The sequence below is a fragment of the Triplophysa rosa genome, linkage group LG20, assembly GCF_024868665.1.
Source record: "Triplophysa rosa linkage group LG20, Trosa_1v2, whole genome shotgun sequence".
In the NCBI taxonomy this organism is placed as follows: Eukaryota; Metazoa; Chordata; class Actinopteri; order Cypriniformes; family Nemacheilidae; genus Triplophysa; species Triplophysa rosa.
Genome location: NC_079909.1, coordinates 15252879 through 15280303, shown reverse-complemented (window position 1 = coordinate 15280303; position 27425 = coordinate 15252879). Strand labels below are relative to the sequence as shown.

General features: G+C 38.5%; 4 protein-coding genes across 6 annotated transcripts; 1 reads left to right on the top strand and 3 right to left on the bottom strand.

The window, feature by feature from the left end:
* Window positions 1–731: 731 nt before the first annotated feature.
* Window positions 732–8903, top strand: cflara (CASP8 and FADD-like apoptosis regulator a). Of its 3 annotated transcripts, XM_057361880.1 has the most exons (12): window positions 4312–4453; window positions 5295–5367; window positions 5448–5510; window positions 5628–5976; window positions 6102–6207; window positions 6285–6420; window positions 6941–6993; window positions 7087–7150; window positions 7250–7302; window positions 7396–7474; window positions 7715–8219; window positions 8305–8903. In XM_057361880.1, exons 4-12 carry the CDS (start codon window positions 5675–5677, stop codon window positions 8429–8431), a joined length of 1425 nt encoding a protein of 474 aa, XP_057217863.1. In that variant the 5' UTR covers window positions 4312–4453; window positions 5295–5367; window positions 5448–5510; window positions 5628–5674; the 3' UTR covers window positions 8432–8903. The 3 variants fall into 3 exon arrangements, 2 of the variants coding, with proteins under 2 accessions (XP_057217863.1, XP_057217862.1); XM_057361879.1 differs by having other exon boundaries at window positions 4313–4453; window positions 5448–5976; XR_008965054.1 differs by lacking the exons at window positions 6102–6207; window positions 6285–6420; window positions 6941–6993; ... (3 more) ...; window positions 7715–8219; window positions 8305–8903 and adding exons at window positions 732–877; window positions 1061–1355 and having other exon boundaries at window positions 1815–4453; window positions 5448–5745.
* Window positions 8904–9016: 113 nt separating this feature from the next.
* ugt1b1 (UDP glucuronosyltransferase 1 family, polypeptide B1) lies at window positions 9017–13736 on the bottom strand. The gene is made up of 5 exons (XM_057361878.1): window positions 12823–13736; window positions 11630–11761; window positions 10853–10940; window positions 9857–10076; window positions 9017–9767 (listed from the first exon to the last, which is right to left on the bottom strand). Exons 1-5 carry the CDS (start codon window positions 13687–13689, stop codon window positions 9488–9490), a joined length of 1587 nt encoding a protein of 528 aa, XP_057217861.1. The 5' UTR covers window positions 13690–13736; the 3' UTR covers window positions 9017–9487.
* A 3387-nt stretch (window positions 13737–17123) lies between these two features.
* On the bottom strand, window positions 17124–17999 carry LOC130571653 (UDP-glucuronosyltransferase 1A5-like). The gene has a single exon (XM_057362779.1). The coding sequence runs from the start codon at window positions 17997–17999 to the stop codon at window positions 17124–17126; it is 876 nt and encodes a 291-aa protein (XP_057218762.1).
* Window positions 18000–23358: 5359 nt separating this feature from the next.
* On the bottom strand, window positions 23359–25302 carry LOC130571114 (UDP-glucuronosyltransferase 1A4-like). The gene has a single exon (XM_057361881.1). The coding sequence runs from the start codon at window positions 24989–24991 to the stop codon at window positions 24074–24076; it is 918 nt and encodes a 305-aa protein (XP_057217864.1). The 5' UTR covers window positions 24992–25302; the 3' UTR covers window positions 23359–24073.
* Between the last annotated feature and the right edge of the window lie 2123 nt (window positions 25303–27425).

Below are 27425 nucleotides of genomic sequence, written 5' to 3'. Positions count from 1 at the left end.
TGCTTGGTATTTACATCGTAATACTTTATCGTAGTACTGTAAATAATACAAGAGTTTGATTGTACCATGTCCGAAAAACCATGGCAGTACCATGGTACTTTTTGTTGGTATTAAGTCTGGGTTTAATCATTTACATTTAAAGGGATAGTTAACCCTCAAATGAAAATTCTTTCATCATTTACTCCCCCACTTGTCATTTCAAACCTGTGTATGACTTTTCTTCCGCAGAACACACAAAAAATATTTTGAAGAATGTTGGTCAGGTACAGGTTGGTCAATTCACTTGCATTTTTTTTGTCCATACAGTAAAAGTGAATTGGTGCTGGTGCTGGCGCTGTCCGGTTACCAACTTTCTTCTTTTGTGTTCTGGAAGAAAGAAAGTAATACAAGTTTGAAATGACAGGGGTGAGTAAACGATGACAGAATTTTCATTTCATGGGTAAACTATTCCTTTAACACACTTTTTTATCCAAAGACGCGATTGAACGTAGGAGGCAGATGAAACGTTATATGACATTGTTACAGACATTAATCTACTATCGTGGTAGTATTTTTTGCTCAATGTCAGCAACATGAATGATTAGGCGTTTGTACTGGCATCTCATAACTCGATTAAATATTCAGACTCCTTGTAACACCGGTTGCCAGGCAGAGCACAGTGCGAAACGCGCATGCGTACGCGGCGCAGCGCGCAAGCAGCTGATTGGTTGCACATTTGTATTCAGCGACGAGAGGGGGGATGCGCTTAACCCGGTGGGGCAATGTCCGAAAAATAAACCCAGCGCTATAATGATACACGTGGTTAAAATGCGTAAATTCACTTATTGTGCAGAACAGGATAGGAAAACGACATGCGTTTTTTTGCGATCGGTCAAAGGTAAGTGTTCCTCCGATCCCTAAATTTCACATCCATCTTTAGTAAATGAAAAGCAGATAGTAAACACGGGGCGGTGACTAACTGGACAACAGAACCATTTCCAGATTTGAAAGGAAATGGTATATGCAATGTAATGCCGTTTAAAGTAACGTCGACATGCATTGGTGCCGTTTCTCATTCTAGAAGCATCATACTGACATCATACAGTTTCAAAAGCATCTGATTCGGGGTGTAACAATGAGCGAAGGGACATCAGGAGACACTAATAGTATGGAACTGGAGGCTGGCATTACTGCAGAGGAAACCCCAGTGAACACACTGCAGAGGTTAACTGAGGATGAGGGAACCACCACTCGAAGGAAGAAGAAGAAGAAGAAGAAGAAAGAGATCATCTACCGCTCAGACTTGGAGGTTGAGGATGCAGGAGAGGGGACCTCAGCTGATGTGGATGGACACCTTGGTCTTCCATTTGAAGAGGGTGAAAACAGGATATGCAACAATGTTTTTCTAATATTACCGTGTTTTTTGGTGATATTATTATGATAATGATAATTTATTTCTATGAAGTAATTTGGTGTTTACCAGTTGACCCTACAATAAAAGTTTTGCCGTCAATTATTCACCCTCATGTCATTCGAAACCTGTATACGACTCTTTCTTCTGTGGAACACAAAATATTTTGGTGGTTATCTCGGTGGTTTTGTGTTCCCAGAAAAAAAGAAAGGCATACAGGTTTGAAATGACCGGTGAGTAAACGATGAGAGAACTGTCATTTTGGGGTGAAATGTATTATGTACACGTCTTTATGTAAACATTGCACTTATTAATATTAACATTTAGGTGAGGTTTTCATTTAAAGTGAGAGTTTTACTCTCAAATTTGACAATTTGTTGATGACTGTGTTCGTGATAGTTTCATCAAACTTTGTCATCCACAGATGAGCAGGATATACCTCCTGACAGCCGCTTCGTGACCCTGACTGGCACCATCACGCGCGGAAAACGGAAAGGCCAAATGGTGGACATCTATATGACTCTTACTGACAAAGAGCTGAGAGACATGGCGCGTTCCAAAGAGCGTCTGGATGCGGAGTGTGACGGGGTTGCCGAAGCTAAGCAAAAACCTTGCACGCTAGGGGTCAGCCAGGGACCCCATGTTCTCCTCTGGAGCCTCTCCTGCTCTCCTTTCATCTTCCTTCTGTCCTTTATCACATCATTTTATTACGGAACGCTCACCTGGTATAACATCTTCTTGGTTTACAATGAGGAGCGCTCCTTTCTGCACAAGATCACACTGTGTCCTTTGCTCATCTTGTTGTATCCGGTGCTGATCATGGTGTTGTGTGTTTGTATGGGGGTGTATGCTGCTGTGAACCAGCTCTCATGGGTGTTTGGAGAATGGTGGCTGGCGGTGAGGGACCTTGAGAAGGGCTTCTGTGGGTGGATGTGTGGGAAACTAGGGTTGGAAGACTGTGCCCCGTATAACGTGGTCGAGCTTCTGGATTCTGACACTCTGTCTGGGACACTCCAGGGGAGGCGGATGGAAGATGTTGAGCAGACGTCCTCTTTGTGAAATGGGAAATATGTAAAAACATTTTATGATTAAAGGAAAGATTAAAGTTGAGCTCTGTAGATAGCATCTGTGGCATGCTTTGGATTTCCACAGAAAATTGCTGTATTACTTCCACTGTATATATTTTCTGTGGTAACTGACAAGACATCACAGATGTTTAAAAGATTGTCCGTCTTAATAAAGTAGACTTGGTGCTAGGGTATCATCCGTAAGGTAGACAGGATTCTGGTGTGCTTTTGCGGTTTTAAAGTGAAGTTGAAAGTTCTCCATCACAAGAAATGATGGACTATACCAACCACTGACATACACTTGATACAGTAGGAACAAGGATTATTGGCAAAAGTTGAATTGTAGCTCTAGGCCGTTGACGAAGAAATGAGGTTTTGTGTTGCCTTCACTTGCTGTTTCATCATCTCGATACAAGAGACTGTGTTATAGCTCTCAGTAGGCGGAAATACTTGAGATATTTAAGTTCCACCCTGAATTTTTTTATGCATTTTTGTTACAGTTTCAACTCTTACATCACCTACTTGTCATGAGAGATAATTTCACTTACTGTTTTACATGGGCAAAAGTGGGCTTATTTCCAGACCCAGTAGCATTTTAACCTCAATGTAGATTCGTTCACATTCAACGTACACTTGCTCAGTTTCAAGTTTATTATTGTATTATATTCTGCTCATTGTGTGAAACCCAAATCACTGAACTATTGTGTTAGTATTGAGAACAGTGTGGTGTTTCGTGTTTCTTACAAGGTATAATAATGGTGCTAATGGTGCTCGCCAAGGATCCCAGCCATTTAAAACCAGACACTGTATCACATTAAAGATCTCGGCCCTGTTGAAAAGAACTTGGTGTACGAGGGTATCATCTTACTTTCAAAAACATTTCAACAGGAAATCCCCAAGATGATTGCACATGCATACTTTCGGTGGGATGGTTCTCAGTGCATCTGAGGAATTGCATAGTCAATAAGTGGATCAGCTCTGACAATGAAGTTGTATACCTCTTCTCCATGTCTGTTATTTATAGGGGCATTCTATACGTTTGTTGCCATTGCATCTGAACTGCATAACTTCTGAAATATGTATTTATTAAGTTCATACATGCTGTTGTATTAAATCTGCAGGTGGAGCAATTGCAAACATGCAGATTCAGTCTGTGTTACACAGTATATTTCTTTTGTTTCAGTTTGGCAACCAATTGTGCTATACGGTTGACACTTATCAATGCCACAGCAGAAGAACTTCGCCTTAAACTTTCACATAACAACACTTGAATGAAACTGTCTTCACGTAGACTGTTTTTCTGCATACATGGTTTAAAAGCACAAGCTTTGTTTTTTAAAGCATGAATTTTAAGTTTTGTTTGCACACTTGTCTTCAGTTATTTGCACAGGATTTGTAACACTGCTGATTCATTATCAACGGGTTCTAATAAAGATTTTTTTTCCTGTTTGTCATTTTAGTTTATAGCACTGAGGAGTGTTTCGTACATGGTTGCTAAAAACAGCGACGCACACACCTTTTTAAAGACGTGCATTGCTTATATGTAATTACCAAACCCTCTTTAGTCATCTGAATATCTTAAAACCATCATTCTAATTCCCTACCGGGGTTTTTCCAAGGGCTCTAAATTAACCAGTTGATTAGAGAATCAGCACTGGTGAGTTAAAATGAGTAAATACTTAAAATACGCCATAGTACATAGCTGATAAGTGACCATAACTGATATTGTCAACTTTACGCCCCGCCGCAAGAACCGACAGGCGGCTGACATCAAAGTACCGCGAGAGCGATTCGGATAACCATAAGGACTTTGCCTTCGAATCGTTATCGAGGTACTTTGTTTGACGTAATCCGCCTGACAGTTCTTGAAGCGCGTAAATGAAAAACGCCCACGCCTTCTCTTTATGAGAGGGCGGGGCTTGATTCCAAGCGCGTACACGTCCATACTTTCGTTTTCTTTAAAGGTCGCCGAAGATGGAGGCAGACAGTTTTAAAGGTAAATACTAACTTACATCCTAAATATTTCCGAGGCTTATAACTTTTTTCACGTCTTTTCCCATTTGCACGTTGTATTAACCATACTTGCGGTCTTCCACGCACTTCCGTCATTTCTGCCCATGGTTGTTTTCATGTCTTTCTTTTTCGGTACACTGTTAACTCGTCTTTACTAAACTCTTACAGTTCATTAAAAGACTATTGCATGTGGTTTGAGATCAATGCTTTAAACTGTTTGTCGTGGGATTATGTGCTCAATGGTTCTAGTATGTTTTTCAAATAGGTGTTTAACCTATCTGGTGATAGACTACCGCCTCAATTTGTGCTTTCAAACTTAAGCACAAATGTAAATATTGGAAGGTGTGTTGCAACGTCGAAGTACGCGCTGTAATTTGATGTCATATGCTGAACACACCCACACACTATTAAAATGAATGTGAATAGTATTTCCCACCTGGTTACCTCATCAAGCCACGGAGGCATTTTTGACATTCATCGTTCCTGGAAATCCCTTTTAGGTTTCGCTTTTGTGTGTCAAGCTTCCCCTGCTAAAAAACATATGCATTTTAATGGATTTAAAGGAATTGGTTTTAATAGTAAATTCTGATTTTTCATAATGCTATTTGTAATTAAATAAAACCATTAAAAAAATTAACAGAGTTTGAATGTCACAAACCTGTTCGCAAAACAGAATCTGTTCATTTTTTTATTTCCAAAATATGAAGAAAAAACCATAAACAAAGTTTTTTTATGGGGATTTCCAGTCAGTGTTTTTTTTTTTTTATCAAAGGCGTAGTTTCAATACGTGTTCATTAAGTGTGTTTTTCATTTTCTGTTTTTAGCATTTCCACAGAAACGCCTCTATACAGGGACTATGACCAGAGCTTTTGGCCCTCCGATCAGCGCATAATAAAGGTAATAAAATCTCTTAGCGGTTCTTCTCATGTTCTCATTTACTGTACAAATATGTTTTGTGTCTGTTTTATTATTTGCAGGGGTAAATCCAGAGAGGCTGTTACATGGAAATGTGATGAGGCTATAATGGGTTTATCTCCAATGTAAAGATGAATATTGCCCTGAGTTTAATTTATATAAGAAAAAAATCAATAAAAAAAATAAAGGGTGTTAAAAATGTGTAAAACCTTTTAAAATGACTGCTTGTTTTGCTCAAGCAGTAAGCTACAACATACAGAATCTACAGTATACAGAATCATACAGTGAAATGGCGGATGGATTTTCTATAATGGTTAACAATGTGACAGCATCTCTCAGTCAAGAGGAGTGTAGGACCCTGCAGTACCTGTGTACAGATGTGTTCAACAACAGCTGTGTGGAGGATTTGAGAGGAGCTCTGCTGGATTTTGCTAAACGGAATCAGACATGCCAGCCCCAGGCAGGTGATGCATTACTGATGGAGTTAATGTTTCGACTCAAGCGCTTTGATATCTTGAAGAAAGAACTCGGTACAAACAGACAACAGGTGGAAGGTATTCTACAGAAGGGAGGCGTCCTCTCGGATTACAGGTGATTCATCCTATCCCATTTTACATTTTGTTATTAACCCACATAGTGTAAATAATACTTAATAAGGAAATAAATAGCCCTGTTTGTCGTTCCTTGTCTTTTCCCCCCCTAAACTGATTATCTAGGGTTCTGATGGCAGATGTAAGTGACAACCTGGCAGAAGAGGATTTACAAGCTCTTAAATTTCTCATGAACAGCACACTACCCAAAGAAAGAGTGAAAAAAGCTACTGTAAGTTGACATTTTTTTTATTTTTTTTTATTTCTACATTCTGTTTGGCATGTGAAAACAGTTTGCATTTCTAACAGAGTTTTCTAGATGTGGTGGTGGAATTGGAGAAGTTGGATGAAGTTTCTTGTGATAAACTAGACCTGGTCGAAAATTGTTTCAGAAACATTCGCAGAATGGACCTTGTCAAAAGGATACAGGCCTACCAGAATAAAGGTCAGTCTTGAGAGAAACCTCTAGCCTGTAAACTCAAGATTAAGCATGGCACTAACAATATTAAGGTCAAGGGCTTCATTTTTAATGTACAGTACTTATCGAATATTTACCTTGGATGTACTGTACAGTAAGTTGAAAAGGATCGACCAAATCGATGCAAATGCATCAGCCAATGCATATTTGAATAATACTGCAAAGTATGAATGAACTTTACATTGGAAAAATGGTTGCACCTGTTGTCAACAAACATGTTCATCAAGGTTCATTAATAAAATGCTGTAACAAGATATCTGAAACAATATTTAACATGCATTTCAAAAAATGTATGCAACAGTTTGGTCTTTGCAGCTTTTTGTCTTTTAATCACTTATTTATAAGCGTTTTCCAGTCATAATTTCTTTCGTAAATTGTAATTCTCAGTTCCAGTCATACTGCATTTTATTTATTAAAATATTTGTTATCCTTAGTTCTCAATGAATAATCTAGTTTATAAAATAACACAAATGTATAATTTCTTCAGGTCAGAATGTACCATGTGCAGCCCCTAAAGTTCCAAAACAAAACTGCTCTAAAGTGAGACATGCCTGTTAATATATATATATCAAATAAATGTTAAATGATGATTATTGTGTACTAATTGATTTCTTTTCATTTCTTCCATTTCAGTGTGTGCAAGTGTGCCGTCAGTATCCTCCTAATCCAGTGAGACAACCACAATATTTTGCTCATAGTAAGTGTTTTTGTGTTTTGTAAAATGTATTTAATTTTATATAGTGGACTATTTTAGACTTCTTGAATAACATTTACATATTACTGTGTGTTTTTCTAGTGTTAACAAATGTGAAGCTTTCAGTCCCTGAAACGGGGACCCAACATGAACAGGTACATATAAGCCTTGCTTTGTGTTTCCTACCATCAAAGTCATGACGGGCTGGTTATAATATGTAGTTCTCCTACGCTCTGTATGTATGCAAGACTGGAGTGGAGGAGTATCAAATGAATCCTGAGAGGAAGGGTGTGTGTGTTCTCATTGACTGTGTTGGCTTTGATGGAGGTAAGTGTTTGATGGTGTTCTAAAGTGAAAGTGAAAAAGAAAGTGGGTGAAGAAAGAAACAGAAATGAAAACAAGACCATGCGGTCATTTCAAAGCAAGCATGACTTGATATACAGTAGTCAATACAAGTTGAAGAAATTCCCGTAGATTTTCTAGACATCAGAAGTCTGTAGGAGTGCTTTAATCAATCGGTTTCCAATAAATGACAATAAACAGGTAATTAATCTGTTTTCTTTTCAGAGTTGTTGAATCAGACATTCAAACGTCTGGGTTTCGCGGTCATCTTCCACTCTAATCTGTGTCTGAAAGAAACCCAGAAGGTCCTGGAAGACCTGGCCCGCCACAAGCATCTCCAGGGGGTCAGCAGCTTCATCTGCTGCCTCATTAGTAGGGGAACGGATACTCACCTGTTAGCCAATGACTCCCACTGCTCTGGCATCAGGCTGGAGGATCTCAAACACATTTTCAACCCAGTCCAATGTCCCTCGCTGAGGGGCAAACCCAAACTCTTCTTCACCCAGATCTACCAGACTACAGTGGTCCAGGAAAGAGCCTCAATGTATGATGAATGCCTTGAGACGGATGGGCCGTTGTCTTGCTACGCTGAGAATGCTAAAGGAATTCCAGTGTCTGCAGATGTGCTTTGGTACATGTGCATAACAGAGGAGAAGCTTCTGGAGTGTTCTGGCCACCGTTCTGTTTACCTGCAGGCATTAAGCTCTGCTCTACTGAGAGGACACGAGAGGTATGGACACATAGATACATATTCCCAACCACTTGCGCTAATATGAACATTTGTGAATTTCAAATATATTTTTCTTTATGTGCAGGAGGATGCATATATTGGATGTTATGACAGAGGTGAACAATGTCGTGTATAGTCACAATCAGGAGAATCCTGGGAAAACGTATAAGCCGCAACTTTCACACACACTACGCAAGAAACTTTACATTTAACTTTCTTTCTTTCACAGATTTGTGAATGAAGTATGTGATAATGCAATTAGCTGTCCATGTCCTTGATATATAAGCTAAGCACAGCTGAATACTGCCATATTAACACATATTTGAATATTATTATATTTATTATACTTATTTATTGGTGCCGCTTTATGAATGTTTTCATGTGTATTCAAGTAACAGAGGCAATTTCTGAAGTTTATGACTGATTATGAAGATACGTGAATTAACCGATTATCACTTTCTTTTGTAAAGTAATCCAAATGGTTTTATTTTATACAAGACATTTGTTAGCTTCATAGGTAGCTGAAAAATTCGGCAGCTATTAGGTGCGTTGATACAGTCACTTGTGCTAATGCCTATGACTATAACTAATGCAAAAATTGCTGTAGTTCAGTAGCTCATATATTTCTTTTTTCTAACAATATGTATTCATATATAATAATAAATAAAGATACAGAAACCTGAATCTCTGATGTGTTGACTGTATTATTGAATGTTTAGTGTATTTAAAACATTAAGAATAATGACTTTTTGAACATTACAGAGAGCTTTCACTGAATTCACGTCCAGCGATATTCTGCTTTATGTTGTTCTGTCCATCAGGTTAAGCTTTTTGGAAACTACAGTAATAGGAAATTAAATACATTTCAAATAAGAAAAATAATCCATCCGTAAGATTTTATTTGGAAATGAAACTATTCAGGCATAAACACAAGTGTTGGTATTTTCGTGTTTTTTAATGAAAACGTATTGTTTCATTTACATTGTACTATTTTATTCTTCCAGTTCAGCAAGTGTAATTTTTCAAAGCATAAGAAGCTAAAAATGTACACGGTCTTTCATTAATAAATTGATTCATGGTTATCATCCGCATGTTATTATTATTCATAAAGAGCACAATTCATTGTTCTATCTGCATTCTGAGCAGTTTTGAGATATTGAGCTTCAAGAGTTTTGCATTCCATTTCACTTTGTAGATGAAAATCTTTTTGTTTTCTAAAGTCACGAAACACTGACGCACAAGCATCAGTATTTACATTCACTATATGTTTACTCTGCCTTCCTCTTCTGCGCTTTCCGGCAACACTTTCTCCAGCACAACGCGCAGCATTTCAACATCGCTAGTGTTACAATCAACACAGCACAGAGAAGAAAGCCAATCACATCCAGACTGTGATACTGAAACCAGTTCAGGTCATGAGCAGCAGGTCTCAGATGATCCGCTCCTTTGTGTCTCATTACAAACTCTGTCCAGTAGACTGCAAGATCCAGGGGCTGCATGGGGCGGTCGTTGTGTATAGCAGAGAGCTTCTTCATTTTTTCCTTATAACTGCAAAACAGCATGAGAGATGACAAATAAATAAAGTTAAAGTGGAGACACGTGAACGTTTGGTTCTGTTATTGGCGTTAAAGTCTCACCTGCTGTTTGTAATAACAGTGTTGAGTGCATCAACCAGTGATTCCGCTGTGATTTCATGGATGTCGAGAATCACACCCACTCCTCGAGATGCCACGCGGTGCACGTTGTCACTCTGGTCACCAAAAAGTGGAAGCATGACCATGGGAACACCATTACAGATGCCCTCATAGATACCATGCGTTCCACCGTGAGTGATGAAGGCTCTTGCTTTGGGATGACCTTTCAGAAATAGCCAGAACTAAAGCCACTTATAGAAATCATTTAATGCTGTTCGACATCTTGAGAGGTTCAGCGGAGTGTCATAAAGCCAACATTAAAATACTTGAATTATGTATAGAATTCTGTTTGCATGCCATAGTACATCTTGCAACATACTTGCAAATATTGAAATTCAATTTGAAAGATTGAAAAGATGGCAAATTATAGGCTATAGCAACTTGATGGATTTATTTGTTTTGATTAAAATACTGAAACAGTTTTATGGTACTTTGTAAAGCTGGTGGCTAAGGGTAATCTGCCAATACAACTGCATGCAGTTAATAGGATTAGCTATTATTATGGGTCTACATGGATTTTGCTCTCAACAGCAATCATAATTGACATGCCAGAAAATTAGACTTTACACTGTTTGTTTAACAAAAGCTGCATCTGTGCTCTCAATTTAATGATCTATGTTTAGGGAGCTGGAATTTGTGATTGACTCGCCATTTAGAGATGTAAGAGAAATATTGAATCTTACAAAATGCTGGTTTCTTTTCCATTGTTGGGTAAAATATGGTAAAAGCCGTTGAGTTATGAATGAACCACGTGCTGGGTTGTTAAAATGCAGTTTTTTTCAAAGTGTAAGTTACTCTCTCACACTGGTCACACCTGTTTAACTGTTTAGCTCTCTAGTTTGCGGTTTAGCTCTTTGACATAATGTTAAAGAATGCTTCCTCATTTTTAAGTCGCTTAGGTGTCTGCTAAGTAATTAAACGTGAACCTGGAAAACTCACCAAGCAAATCATTCTGTGGAAGCCACTTCATAAGCTTAACATTTTTCGGGACATTCTCTGGAATTTCCCCCGTATACCGCCACAGGACCTGGGAAGAGTGATGCCATTGCGCAGTTTTAATCCAGAGCATTTTAGACATCCCTTACCAATCAAAAATACATGGGAATATACTGGAAAATATAATTATATATGAAATAAAACATCTCCATATATTGAAACCAAGTGCTTAAATGTATGAAAAGCAGCAATTCGTTAAATATTATTCAAATGATCATAATACATGAACAATGTATTATTCGACATATTTTTAAATATACATTAAGTAATTGATTATATTGACAGATCATTTATTTGATTTCACATGGTTCTATGTAGGACATTTAAAAAGTGACAGCGAAAGCTATTGTTTGCTCTTAGTGAAATACTATCACACCCCCTCCCATGATAACTTTAATGGGAGCCAGATGTTTCTCTCCCTCTCCAGCAGGCTCTGCGTGCAGCCTTCACTTAATTTTACACTTCAACATGCTGGGAAAAGAATAGGCTGTAATGGGCTCATAAACCCACACATCCTTGACTGAGAGATGCCTGTTGATCTGAGAATGGGCTCAGGTCACGCACCACATCGCTTGCACGGGAGGCACTGCTCGCTCACCAACCCTTGTAAATACATACATTTTACACTTTGCTTTACAATGCTAGTTCTTAGAATTGTCGATTTAACCGCTACATCTTAAAATGTATGGCATCATTGTTACGTTTTAAATCATTTCTCACCCTCTGTGGGATCATACTGAAAGCCTTGAAGAAGACCTCTGCTTTTTCTTTTGGTATAGAGGCGATGAGAGAACCCAGGGTGAAGACGACAATACCATGATCTCCCGAACCTTCCACAAACTCCTCCACCTCCTGCACAGAACAAGCAAAAGAAAAACACTGTGAGACAAGATAAAATACACCAGACTCCATGAACAATGAACTTTTACAAAAACATCGCATGGAAAAGGGTAGTTGTGTGAATATTTATTTATATTTCGAATTGCATTTTGACTTTCCCTATTACTCATAATGTGTCCATTATGTTATTATACTATTATCACTGCCGTCATTATTGCATAAGCATTACATCTTCCTCGCTCTCATTGGCTGAGATCACCACTCCTCTATTTGAGCACGCTATGCTAGATGCTTCCTTATACTTTATAGCAAAAATGTGTTTGGCATCACAATGAAATGATGTCTCAGCTTCTCCAACCAGACATGCCCAATACATCAAAATATGCTTTCCAGCTAGAACAGAAATGTGGCTTTTTGAGTATCATTATTTATGCTATTTCAACTTTTTTAGTCACTCATCTTTCCTTTAATAAATTTCATAAAATTACAGACGTTTCGTACTTTGCATCATTTAATTATAAGGAAGCAATCTAGTGTAAAGTTCCCAAAATCCCAACCTACTGTCCATTGTACACACATTAACGTATGTAAATGTAAAATCTGATATATTGCCGGTAAAAAAACATCTCGTCCTCGGGGAAGGAAGGGAGGCTTGCAAGTAAAAGAAACAAACAAAAGGAAAGCGTGAGGCGTAGTTGCATAGCAAAGATATACAGCAAACGAACGGTGTTACCTTAGGCAACCATCAATACCCTGGAGAGAAGAATCAGATTACCACTGGTTATGTTTATATGTGGGTAAACATCTTTTGTTAGGGCAAAGCACCAATGTCAAGGCGAAAAAGAAACCCAAATAACCTGCACGAACAATGACCCCAACCAAAGGTTATAAACCAGCCTTAAAGGTGACAGAACAAATAGAATAGTCATCTTTACTCCTTCGGAAAGACTAGATATTTTTAAAACCCAAAAAGCAAAAGCATTCCAAAATAAATCATATAAAAGACCCTAAGTATAAAAGTGAATTTTGCAATAAACTCAATGACAGATCCAAAAGCTCTTCTGCTGACTTACTGCTGTGAGTTTGGAGTGCTTAGCACAGTTGATGCCTCCAATGAGAAACATATTTGGCATGAGAGGTCTGGGATACTCAAAAGTGAAATCGTATCTAAGCAACCAGACAGCTCCCCGCCCAATGAGCTCCTGGTACGTCACGTCCGCATCCAGGTACCTCGCGGCAAGTTCATCGAAACTGGCATACATAATTTTACACAGGCCCATCTCCGTGCCACTCATGACAAAATTCTTAACGCGCTCAACGAATGTCATACTATCAGTGCTGCCGGAATGAAACCGAGGTACATACGATGGAGGAGAAGGACATTGTGAAGCCAACATATCAAGGCCGCATGGCATTCCGCGTAGGAAGTAGACAGCAGGGAGACGGAGTTTAGCAGCGATAATAGTCCCACACGGAAGAAAGGGATCCGTGAGCACCAACTCAAAATTCTCCTCCTTAATTTTCTCCATCAAAGCTTCATTATAAAGCAGCGACTCGCATCCTTGCACCTGCATTCCCGTGAAGTTCAGCAACCTCTCCACTTGGACAAAGATGTCAAACAGCGCAGGACTACGTGTGAAGACCCCGTTCTGAAATCCCTTTAAACTGGTGGACAGCTGATCCTTGGTGATCCGCACCGGGAAGGTCTCCGTCCGGAAAAGCTCAGAACTCCTTATCAAGAGGTTGGTCTCGGGTACCAGGACCAGGATGTCGTGACCTCTCTCGGCCAGCTCGGTCGCCAGCACCTTCATGCTGAGCCAGTGGCTGCCTTCAACGGGCATGACCAGCACCCGGCCAGCCTGAGCAGGCCTCACCAAGGCACCCAGCCAGAGCAACAGCAGCCCAGAACCCAGCCCCCACAACCGGCCCTCCTTCAACATAGCTGGATCTGCCTAACTCCATACACCAGCACTGTAAGTAAAGGAGAGAAAGCTCCTCCCTCAGGAAAGTAGGCTGTGTTTAGACTCTCTCGTGTGTGTCAGGGGAAAAAAAGAGTGAAAGGGGGGAGGAGGAATGAGAGTTGATGTTAATGTGACTCTTCCCGGTTTTTCGAAAGAAAAACATTTCCTGAAAGCACAGCCAGCACTGAGTTACACAACACTACTGCACAAATTCCAACACAAGGAAACAACAGTCTGTATAAATATAATTTTTTTTATTAAAACATAAAGAGTACATTTTTGAAACGCTCAACTTTACTTGATGTGAAACAAAAGTTTTTGAAGGGGTAGTTCAGCCAGAAATGAAAATTCTGTGATCGTTCACCCTCCAGTTGTTCCAAACTCAAAAATAACAACTCCCACCTGCATGCCCCACTTCCTCTGGAATCCAGCTTGCGTGAGAAGCTCGTCACTCCTTTCCTTTCTATCTCCCCGTGCTGAAGAGATAACCTGACCTACAAAACACCCCACATGCTTTCTAGAAACATTCACTGTTTGGTTTACACACGGCATATTTTGCTCGTGAAGAGAAATAATAAACATCATGGATTTGATCTACTGTTTGTCATAACGCACGCACGCACACACAGTCAGTTAAAGCACCAATACAAACCGTCGGGGCAGCTGACAGAGACGCTGGCATCAAGGGCACAAAGCCGGGACAGCTCCCATAACCATTTAGGAGTTATTGTTCTGACCGTTTACAATCAGTGAGGGTGGAGGGGTTTTTGTCAGACCCTATGTTATTATTGAAAGGGGTCCCTCAAGGAAGTATTTTGGGGCCCACACTTTTTAATATTTATATTAACGATATTACTTTTAATGTAGGTGACTGCAATGTACATTTATATGCTGATGATACCATCATTTATACATCTAGCCCCTCCCTGACCACTGCATTATCGCTTTTACAGGCCAGTTTTAATCGCATTGAACACGCTCTCTCTAATCTTCATTTGGTCTTAAATAAAAATAAAAGTATGGTTTTAGTAGGAATCTCTCACTTGCTGAGCATTTGCCTAAAATTTCTACATCGGATGGCTTTGAGATCGATTATGTTCAACACTATAAATATCTCGGTATCTGGCTTGATAGCAAACTGTCATTTGAAACTCACATAAATGCATTACTTTCAAAGGTTAAAATCCGTATTGGTTTTCTTTACCGCGATAAATCTTCCTTTACATATTCTTCTAAACAACTCTTGGTTAAAACGACAGTGCTTCCTATTTTGGATTATGGTGATATAGTTTACAGGTCTGCTTCAAAAACTCTGCTTCATAAACTAGATGTTATTGATCATGCTGCAATCCGCTTTGTAACTGGAGCTTCTTTTAATACTCATCATTGTCATCTGTATCTACCATTGAATTGGCTTTCTCTTCATTCTCGCAGACAAATTCATTGGTTTTTGTTTATTTATAAAACTCTTACCGGGAAAACTCCATCTTATTTACAGTTACTTCTTAATATACATAATCCAAGTCGTAATTTGCGCTCCAGCGGTATTATCAGTCTTGTCATACCTAAAGGCCGTACTTCTTTTGGTCGTTATTCATTTCAGTTTGCTGCTGCGACCTTAAACCTCAGTTCATTTGTTTCGTTTGCAGCTTTTAAAAGCCTCATTTTGTCATTTGTTCAAGATCATTGTGCTTGTTTTTAGTAAATTGATTGTTTGTTTCTTCACTGTTTGTGACTTTGTTTATAATTGTGTTATTTGTGTAATTGTTGTACTGAACCTGCTGCTTCTTATGCTGCTTCTTGGTCAGGTCGTCATTATAAATGAGAACTGGTTCTCAATTGACTTACCTGGTTAAATAAAGGTGTGTATACAGTATATCCCGCTGTCACAAGTCGATTTGAGCTTGCCCCTGCTGTAATTCTTTGACTTATGGATATTTTCGGTCCCCATGAGAAAACTTGCTTATAAATCAAACTAAATAATGTTTAAATTGACAATGTAAAAATGTAGAAAGGTTTGTGTGATGGTAAAGGGGCAGGGTTATGGGGTACCGTGTAATTATGTTTATGAAAAATCCCCATAAAACAAGGAAACCCAATAGCAATCCACACTGGGGTAAATTGGTTATTTGCTCTTTATAAGAAATACTAAATGATACTGAAAATGTTGAATCCATAATGGTTTCTGTGGTGGTTAGGTTTAGGGGTAGGTTGAGGTTTAAGTATGGAAAGTCCCTACAAAACCCAATGTGTGTGTATTCTGTATACTTATCTATACTACATCAAGCATTAAGCTAAATCTCATAACATTTTCCTTTGGACATTTTGGGAATTTGCAAAAAAGAACCACATGCTCAGTGGTTAGAGCATGGCATTAGCCACGCCAAGGTCATGGGTTCGATCCCAGCACATACTCAAAAAAACCCAAATGTATTGTATAATGCAATGTAAGTCGCTTTGGATAAAAGCGTCTGCCAAATGCGTTAATGTAAAAGAACAACAATTATATTTGCTGTTTTTACTCTAAAAGTTATTCTAAAAACAAAAATATTAAAGTAAGATTAGAGACAAACAGCTCATAAATCATACAAAATTGTTTTTGTCTGTGATGCTAGGGGTTAGGGCTATTTATTTTGTTCACTGTGTGTGTGTGTGTGTGTGTGTACTGTGTGGGGACCTAGTGTCCCCACAAAGATATTAATACCAGTAGATTTTGACCTTGTGGGGACATTTTTTAGGTCCCCATAAGGGAAAACAGCTAATAAATCAAACATAATGATATTTGTTGAAAATCAGAAAACGCAGAAAGGTTTGTGTGATTATTAGGTTTTTTAGGTGCTGGGGTAGGGGATAGAATATATCATAAGCCTTATATAAAATCAAATGGAAGTCTATGAAATGTCCCCATAAAACATGGAAACCAGTGCGTTTGTGTGTGTGTGTGTGTGTGTGTGTGTGTGTGCGCGCTCACTGCCAGCGGCATCTGTCTCAAAATGTAAGCAGCTTGCTGTCTCTCCAGCATTATGGTTTTACGATTTTTTTATAAGGAAATTTGGTCCCCACACAGTAGTTGATCAGTTCCACACACACACAAATGCCAAGCGCTACTAAAACTAGTGCCAAAGTACAGCAACATAGCCATATGCAAATTCATACAATTGTCTTCATCATCCTGACTCAGCAGGTCACAACACTGAACTGAAATTTAGCTTTATGGCTGCAACTTTCTTAGTGAAACAGCGACCCCTGTCGCACTTTCCTGGAATAACTTAAAACAAAATTCAACTGGATTTATGTCACAAAATGTATTTCTGTTCTTTGTGTTCTATTTCTGTTTTAAGAAATAATAAATTGCAAAATCTGCCATTATTTTATGTAAACCTTTTTTATGATGAAGGCATTGTCACAATGTGCTAAACGCTCACCTTTGTCAGTGGGTTCCTTACTTCACAGTTAATTCCTCCTATAAGCACCATGTTTGGCATCAATGGTTTTGGGAACTCCAGGGTAAAATCATACCGCATCAGCCAGAGAGCTCCACTGCTCAGGATCTCCATCACACTCACGTCTCTCTGAATGAAGCTGGACGTCATTTCCTCAAAGGGCCAGAAAATCAAATTACAGATTGGGACTTCCAGCATGCTCACAAGCGTGTTGACCACACGCTGACCAAACGTCATGCGGTCTAAGTATTGCGTAAAGAAGCGTGGGATATATGACGGAGGGTTGGGGCAAGCATCAACGCCACACGGCATGCCCCTCAACATGTACACTGCTGGTACTGAAAGATTATACGCCAATACGGCCCCTATCGGTACGGCAGGATCCGTTAAAACAGCATCAAAGTTTTGCTCTCTAATGAAGTCTATCAGCTCCTGGTTCTTGAAAAGACTTTCACCTGTAGATGCCAAGACTTTGAATATCTTCTTTATTTGGTTCACCTTTGAAACTACTCTCTCCAGGAGGGAACCCGGTGAGGTTGTAACTAGATCAGAATGCTCTGCCATCAACTGATCGAAAAAATCCCGACTGTAGGACACAGGAAACATTTTTGTGATGTAGTGTTTACCTGGACCCATACGCATGCTGACCTCTGGCATTAACACGATTACCATGTGCCCCTTGCGGCCCATTTCTTCTGCCACGGCTTTCACACCTGTCCAGTGACTTCCATCCATGGGAACCACTAAAAGCTTACCAGTCCAACCACTCTTCCCATCATGAGTCTGTTTCAGCGCTGCACAACAGATTATAAAGACCGCCAGACATAAAAATGCTTTGCAGTCCATTTTTAAATGCAGAATTATTCTCTTCTGCCAGTGTGCCAAGGTACTTCTTTGTGCATCTCTATGCAATAGTTTAACTTTTAGTTCAGAGTTTGGACTTACTATCATAAAGATAGCGAGTACTGTTGTCACATAGATTGCCTTCCAGCCTGTTAGTGGCTGGATATTTATTGTGGGAGGGACTTTTATTTTTGAACAGTTACACACATTTAAAGTTTTATTAGAAATGCACTCTTTATTCAAATGCAAAATGAGAATAGGTGTCTTTGTACAAAGCAAATGTTAAAGATAAAAATTGTTTTGATAGAAACAACATATGTCAGTTGCAGCAAGGTAATGATTACAATAATGCGAGTGTAAACACGGCATCATTACTCACAGTGCTTCAGGTTCTTGACATTTGAACTATGTTCACAGATATAATACGACTATAAGCCGCCGCACAATGATGCAGCAGTTTTCCCGAACAGCAATGTTATTTTCATCATAAGCTTTACAAACTAATAAATTAAACCTAAAAGCTAAAGTGAAACCCCCTTCTGTTTGACATGAAAATGTTATCAAGTTTAAAGGGATAGTTCACCCAAAATAAAAATGCTGTCATCGTTTATTCACCCTCATGTCATTGAAAACGTCATAGGCCTATACGTCAATGGGGGCCAATGTTGTTGGGTTACCAACAAAATGTCTTTTGTTTTCTGCATAAGAGTGCAATAATCATCATAACTTTAATTTGACAAGTTTTTCTAGACTAATAGGGACAAAAAATGTCCACACAACGTAAAAAATACTAGTATGTTTATCAGGATTATGCACATAAGCAAATGCAAAGCACGACTAAAACTAGTTCCTAAATACAACGTAGTCAAGAGCCAGTGACCGAGTGAAAGCCACATGCAAATTCGTACAATGATCTTCATTCCCACCCAGTCGGTCACAACCATAGACTGGGGTCACAACACTAACTTTATAAGTGCAGATAGCGACCCCTGTCGCAATTTTCCCGGAACAACATGTTCAAATAGATTCAACTGGAATTATGTAATTACATTGTTTCAGTTATGTTCCTTATTTAATTTTCTCTCTACGTTACAAAATCTGTCATTATTTTATGTGAACAACTTTTTTTTGTCTTTTTTACCATGAAGGCATCGTCACAACGTGATACAAACGCTCACCTTTGTCAGTGGGTTCCTAATTTCACAGTTAATTCCTCCAATAAGCACCATGCTTGACATCAAAGGTTTTGGGAACTCCAGGGTAAAATCATACCGCATCACTGATCAGGATCTCCATCACACTCACGTCTCTCTGAATAAAGCTGGACGTAATTTCCTCAAAGGGCCAGAACATCAATTTACAGAGCGGCACTTACAGCCAAAAAGCGTGTTGAGCAAACGTCATGAGGTCTGTTCTTGTAAAGAATCGTGGAATATATGAAGGAGGGTTGGTGCAAGCTGTCATTCCCCTCAACATGTACACAGTTTGTAGCCTACTGAAAAAGATTATACGCTAAAATGGACCCTAGCGGTAAGACCGGAAAGACTTTTGTGGTGTAGGAGGCGATTTCCCGGACATGGATAAGCTTAAACCAGGACTAGCCTAAAGGTTAGATTTAACTGGGTTAAATTAGGATATTTAAGTCGTTTTAAAAAACATACTTTACAAAGAAACATTACTGGTGTGCATCTTGAGACAAAACAATTGCACTGATTACCCAGCTAACACGTTCTGACAACGTCGCCAATTCGTCTTCATTTGGTCACCGTGACATTACTTTGTGACCACGTTCTGAGGATGTCTTGGCAACGTTCCATTTCTTTGAATTTTTGCTTACGTTCCAGAAACGTCCTAGCTACGTCCTCAAATAACGTCGTGAATTAATCCCATGGAGAACGTTGTAGCGACGTGATGTACTGGTCTTCAGATAACAGGGACACTGGTCATTTTTGCTTATGTTCCAGAAACGTCTGAGCCACGTCCTCAAATAACGTCATGAATTGATCCCGTTGAGAACGTTGTAGCGCGACGTTATGTACTCGTCTTCAGATGACCTGGACACTGGTCATTTGATTAATGAATCTGGTCATTTCTGTTTATTATGTTATTGTATGGAAAATTTATGATCAGAGTAAAATCTGTTATAATGTCAAGACGAATGCTATTAATCTGACTTCTGACAGCTAGCTATTAAAGTGGAGTTTAATGCGATACCACAATTACAACTATTTATTTTGTGCGCGCGCGTCTGATATGTGCGTGCGCGTCTCCAGTGCGTGTGCGTCTCCATCACGCACGCGTGTTTGTTCTGCAAAGAGCCGCGCGCTCTCATCATTTAAACGTTAACGGACATTTCTTTTTACCTCACTGACTGATTTTACTTTAGCGGTTTATTAATATTCTTTCTTTACTTTATACCTTACAGATGTGAGAGTAAACACATATTTTCGTGATTTTCGATCGATTTGGCGCGTTTAAATGAACGGACCCTGATGTTTGTGAGTGTGACTAAAGAAGCTTTTGATTGTTGTTTCTAAAAACGGACAACCTGCTAAACTTATGTGGTAAGACAAGAATATAATGTTAATTCATCTCTGTCAATAAATATCTGCTTTAAATCCTCTATATTGTGTTGAAGTCTTTGATTATTTATGTCATGTACTACAGTATAAATAAAATATCTGATTGTGATGTACAGTGCTGTGTTGAATTTTATAATCGTTATACTGTGTATACATATTTCAATAGAAAATTACTCCAATTATGCATAAAATTTAATCTTTAACGCACAGATTAAATCACAAATTAATTGAATCCTCCATGTGAGGGATGGTAATTGTTTAAATTAAATAAATAAAAAAGATTTTAACAACGTGACTGTTCGGTCGTTAGGACATGCTCATCACGTCCCAGAAACGTTATTTGGTACGTCCTTGCTGCGACGAATATGGTACCAATATTATCCGACTGCAATATCGGAGGCTGCACTCTCAGGGACGCACTTCTAGGACCCTAATTGGTTTTTACAGCGCCACCTACCGAATCGGAGTTAGGAGAGAACCGTAATACCAAGGACCCTTGTTTTTGAGGACCGAAAAAGTGCAACTAAGACAGTATAGCCACCCAATTCTAATTACTTAGTTTTTAAAAGGTTTATTACACACAAATACTATATTTCATGCAATTAAACCTTATTGCTAACAGCTGACTGTTGAGTAATTATTGTGACTAACTAGCATAATATAATAAGAAAATTTAAATAAACAAGAAATCATGGTATTCCCTTTTTAGTCACTAGATCAACCACATTTCAAGTACAGAGTGAAGACACAATGATGACTCTGGGCGCAGATTTAAGATTGTGTTTTATTTAAAATCACAACTGAACAGTTGAACACACACACACGAAAAACAATATAAATAAATAGACTTAAATTAGGCCGAAGCCCAGTACTTGACCAATTTATTTATTCATCTTTTGTCATACTACTGCCTGCACTGATCTGTGTCCTTGAATAGACTACACAATACATTACAAAATCTAGCACATGGTATTTTAACAGTCAATTATTATGATGTCAAATGTAACAATCAATATTATAGAAACAGTGTCAAAATGAAGAGACATGCATCATGGGATTAACAAGTTGACTGTGCGCACGAGACAATTAAAACATTAAGATTAATTTAAATTACTTAAAATGGAAAAACAATGAGTAATTAACAAGGTTTCACAAGGAAGAGTGCTACAGTTTATTGTGCTGGCTAGGTCTAGAAGTAATAATCATCCCATAATCACAAAATCAACATACGCTTGCCAGTCGTGCTACAGTTTCGCTAAACGAATATACTTACAACTCGTTTTACAGCATTAGAAGCTTATATTGTGGCTATATATTGCATTCAAGACTATTTAGCAACTCACTTTGGCTACATTAACTTTCCAATAAAATGTTAAATGTTTTTAATGTTGAACTAATAAAAATTAATTCAAATTTGACACTCACACTCTGATTGTCGTCTATACTGGAAATGCACTCGATCGATGCACTTGACACGTCACTTCCGTTGTCGCAGTCGCAATTGAAAAAACACGTCGGCTGCAGGCGTAAACGCCTCGGTGGACACAGCGCCTAAGTCTTCAGGAGGTAATCACCATGTCCCAACAACGTCCAATGTTACGTCGTCAGGACGAATATGGGAATCACAAAGTAACGTCGCTGGAACGTTATTATGGTACGTCGTGGCAACGAATATGGTCCGGTCCAGGTACGTCGTCACAACGTGACTGTGTTAGCTGGGTATGAACTATTTTGAACAGTTACACGCATTTAAAGTAGGCCATTATTAGAAATCTATTCAAAAGTAAGCAAGACGGAAAAGAGGGATAGGCTACAATGAAAATGTGAAAGCTTAACAAAACATTTGGCAGACACGACACTTGTTAGTTGCACAAAGACATATCAAGGTAATGATTACAATAATGCCTAGCGGACACCACCTGACAGCTACATTCAGACTATCGTAGCTGATTTTTCAAGAGCTCCGGGGAAAACTCTTAAGACCGTGTTCTTATAAGTCAGAAGGCTACCTGTCTGTCAACCTTATGGCCTTTCAGACACGGCTCTTCGGATGCTCACGGCGGCGCAACTCCGCCGCGCATCCGCTCAGGTCACCACCCTGTGTAAACAAGGCACTATTTCTCACAGTGCTTCAGGTTCTTGATATTTTAACCGTCTTCGTAGATACGATACACCATGATGCAGCATTTTTTTCTCTACAGAGCTGTTTTTTTTATCGTAAGCTTTGCAAGCTAATAAATTAAACCTAAAAGCTGAAGTCAACCCCGGGGTTTGATATGAAAATATGTTAAAGGGATAGTTCCAAATAAAAAATCGGAATTATATATAAAAAAATCTTATGAATAAAAATCACACTCAGGTCATTGAGAACACGTACATGACTCTTTCGTCTGTGGGAACATGAAGACATTTTATGAAATATCTCTCTTGTCTTTTTTATGCCTATACAATCAATGGGTGCCAATGTTTGGCTATCAACATTTGTTCTGCATAAGAAATAAAGTCATAGTGGTTTGGAATGACACACTCAAAAAATTGATTGTTGAATTTACTTAAAAAAAGCTGCGTCAAGTGGTTCCACGCAACAATATTAAGTAATTTGAACAAATAACACTTTAGTTGTATGAACAAAATAAATTTAAGTAATGTTGACAAAACGTTTTTGAGTAAATCCAAACCATTCCGATTGTACCAGTAATTTTAAGTTAATTAAACTCAATATTTATCCTTCTCAAAGGTACTTTTTGTTGTAATACATAAATTATATACATACTTTGCATTTAAGTCAAAACACAATGAGCAATTCAGATGAGAGGCATCTCAGTACTGGCATTAGCACAGTTATAACTCATTAAATGATGCAATAGACATCAAAGGTGTGCTTTAACCTCTCACAGCCTAAGCATATGTACCAATCTTCTAAACAATGGTAACCCTAAAACAAAAAAATACAACAAACACTTTTAAACCTCAAAGATAAATGAACATTAAGCACAAACAAGTCTTTTTTCTTTACTGAAAAACACTTAAAATAACACTAAATTTCTAAATTTACTGCCTAAATGCAGTCTTACGCAAAGCATGCTGGGAACTGAAAATCCCCCTCAACCAGTCATGTTGAAACTTGTTTATATCAAGTAAACTCAACAATTTTGCGTTCTACTAACCAATGTTAAGTTGACCAGTCAAACACTTGTTAAGTAAAGCTGACAGATCTACATTTTTAGTATAAATAACATAGTTAACTTACGTTAATTCAGTTACTTGCATTCTTTATGTACTGTGAACAAGGATGGGTTAAGTAAAACTAACAGCAGCGACAGTTTATTTTTTTAGAGTGGATAATGATGAAAGAATTTTAATTTTGAGGTGAACTGTCCCTTTAAAAGCATCCATGTACAGCCACTTTGTCACCAGATGTAGTAAACGCACCAATTAGGAATGTTAACAAATCATTCCACAAACATTTTCAATTTCTATATTTGCATTTATTCTCTAACACTCCGCACTCACCTTAGTCAGAGGGTTTTTAACACCACAGTTAATGCCCGCCACCAGGACCATATTGGGCATCAAGGGTTTAGGAAAATCCAGGGTGAAATCAAACCTCATCAGCCATATAGCTCCAGTTCGCAGGATATCTGCCAAACTTACATCTCTCTGCAGGAATCGAGATGCCATATTCTCAACCGTCCAGTATGACAATTTGCAAAGCACAGGCTCCAGACAGCTAACTAGAACGTTTACCACACGTTCACCGAAAGACATACGGTCTGTGCTTTTTGTGAAGAACCGCGGGACGTAAGAAGGAGGGTCTGGGCAGGCCGTGGCGGTGGAGTCCAGTCTGCAGGGTAAGCCGCGTAACATGTACACGGCAGGTAAAGAGAGATTATAAGCCAGTATGGCACCGGTTGGCACAGCTGGGCTGGTGAGAACGGCATCAAAGTTCTGCTTTCTCAGGTAGTCCACCAGCTCTTGGTTAAACAGGAGACTCTCAGCAGTGGTGGTTTGGAGCTTCACAAATTTTTTCATGTTACTGATTCTGGTAGGGATCCTTTCCAGTAAAGGTAGCCGTTTGCTCGCCTCGGCATTCCGAGCTTGGAGCTCATCCAGTTCTTCTTGTCCGTACGGAACCGGAAACGTTCTGGTCGTAAAGTGTTTTCCGGGTCCTAGTCGTACGCTGACTTCTGGAATGACCACCAGTACTTGGTGACCCCTGCGGCCCATTTCCTCCGCAACAGCCTTCACGCCAGTCCAGTGGCTCCCGTCCATGGGAACCACTAAGAGTTTACCAGTCCAACCAGATGCTCCAGACTGTGTTGTCTCTTCTAGAGAAGCAAAGGCGAGGATGAAATGTCCCATAAATGCAGCAAATGTCCATCTCATGTTTGTGCCTTTGTGTCTAAACATCATTAAAGAATGTACAGGAGATTCAAGTAATGGTACATTCAGCAATTATGCAGCATAATTGTTTGTGTCTCTCCCCTTCAAACGTGTTTAAGAAAGAATACAACGCCTTATTTTCTGTGCACATTCCACACAGGTTGAAATGTAGCAGTCACTCCAACTAAGATGCAGAGGTGTGTCAATATATTTGAGAACCCCAAAGAATGCAAAGCCGGCCAATGTATGACTTGGGTACAAAGTCTCACTCATCTTTGGCCTTACTGGCAGTGATCCCAGGACCTTTGTCTCCATTCCAGCCTGAATTTACCAACAGAAAAATAGGTGTCTGTGAAATTAAAAACATTAGTACACACAACATGATGAGGGTTGCAAATGTTCTATATTTTAACACATTAATTATGTGACTATAATTTATTACAACATTATTATTGAAAATATTTTGTAACCTAATTCATTGTGTCACACAAATATTGTCTCATGCTTTTGCAAACATGGCTTGTTTGAGAAAGATAAGGAGCAACAAGCAAGAACAAAGAGGTTGAGAAGGGAAGTGGAAATGTGGCCTCAACATTTCAAAATTGTGACCCTGCCTGGGAACAGCCTGAGGACATCTCTCACTTGGCAAAATCAGGCGAGCTTCAAAGACATGCTTACAAATAAACAGCTGTTTTCATCCTTCATGTCCTGCCACTCTCTCATATAGATGTATTACAGTACATACACTACAGGTCAAAAGTTTTTGAACACACACAAGACCATAAATCTGTTTAAATAAAAGTTACAAATATGTTCGCATGGTACATTTAGTTAATCGAGCCTTTAATCAAATGCTATTTTGCTTAGTCAAGCTACAAATGTAATCTCTCTACGCATGACACAACAGTTTTGTGTTTACACATGGTGACTCACATCTGATCACATCATGAGCACAATGCCGAGTACAACTGTAGTTCAACTAAATAAACATGCTAACTGAACTTAGAGTAACATTATTCAGGTTTTTACAATTTCAGTCAAACTGAATGTCATACTTTGCATATCATTTTTTGCTGTACATTAGTTCAAGTGAAAACATTTTAAAGTGCATGTAAAAACACTTCTTAAAACATTGCAACTCAGGCATTGCTAGTTTAGAAAATAGAGGTACAGAAAAATTACTGTACAAAAGAATTTGTTGATATATTCCTATGAAAAAATAGCTTGACAAAAAATGTTTTAAGATATGTCAGTGCAAGTTGTTTTTGATCAAGACACCTTTAACATTTAATTTAGTCGTGGACTAGGTTTAAAGGTTCACCCAAAAATGAAAATTTAATCATGAAATACCCATGCATACATTTCTTTGCTCTGTTGTACACAAAGATATTTGAATGAATGTTAGCAACTGACATTTCTGAGGCACCACCATAGCAGAAAAAATGATTGTATTTTTTTTGTTCTGTTGAACACAAAAGAATATATTTTGAAGAATTTAGGAAAATTCTTCTGGGGAACATCTGACTACCATTTTTTGACTACCCAAGACATCTCAGAAATGTATACAGATTTGGAACAACTTCAGGATGATTAATTCATGACAGAATTTTCATTTTTGGGTGGATTATCCCTTGAAGCCCTGTCCGGGAAACCACCCCTTCAAGAATAGCCAGTTGGTGACAGGTTTGCTATTTGCACTACTGATTAATGTAGCTCATATAAAAACAATTAAATTATTTGTCGTTTTAACGATAGCCTGTGTCCGCCATATGTACATAATCATCCATTTTCTGCGCTGTACTGCACCTTGACATCTTTCTGTTTCCAGGTTTTGGGCTTTAAATGAATGGCAAAAAGTCATCTTAAGGTAAAAGGAGCAAAGGTGTGTTTTTATGACTTGCACATCCCAGTTGTGCAGTGTCGTTAAGGCTAGTATAGTTACAAAAATGTTAGGATAAACAGAACACTATGAACTGACACAACTCATCATAATGCAGCAGTTTATAGCAATCATGCAGTACCCCTTAAGTTAAACATTCTGACATTGAGATTGTGCAAGAACCTGCCTTGAACTCTTTTGAAGGAAAAGTAAAGAAAGATAAACCTAAATACTTTTTAACTGAGAGGGAAACATGCCAGTACATCTCTGTATCACAAAAAAGTCATAGCCTGCATTGATTTACAAAGTCCTGCTAATATTTTACAGTTTCTTGTACAGGTCTAAGATCCCCTTCCTTAGCCTTTTGGGTATCTGAGGTAGTAATTCTGTCAGAGGTTAACATTCATCATCTCATGAATTAAAAATGTTTAAAGAAGTGATGCAATTAAAACCCAGATTTTACTTTTGATCTAATCTGTTATTTAACACCACATTTATTGAAATATCTTTCAATAAATGTGGTGTTAAATCACAGATTAGGCCATTATATGAAAGTGTTATTTTAACAAAATAATGAAAAACTAT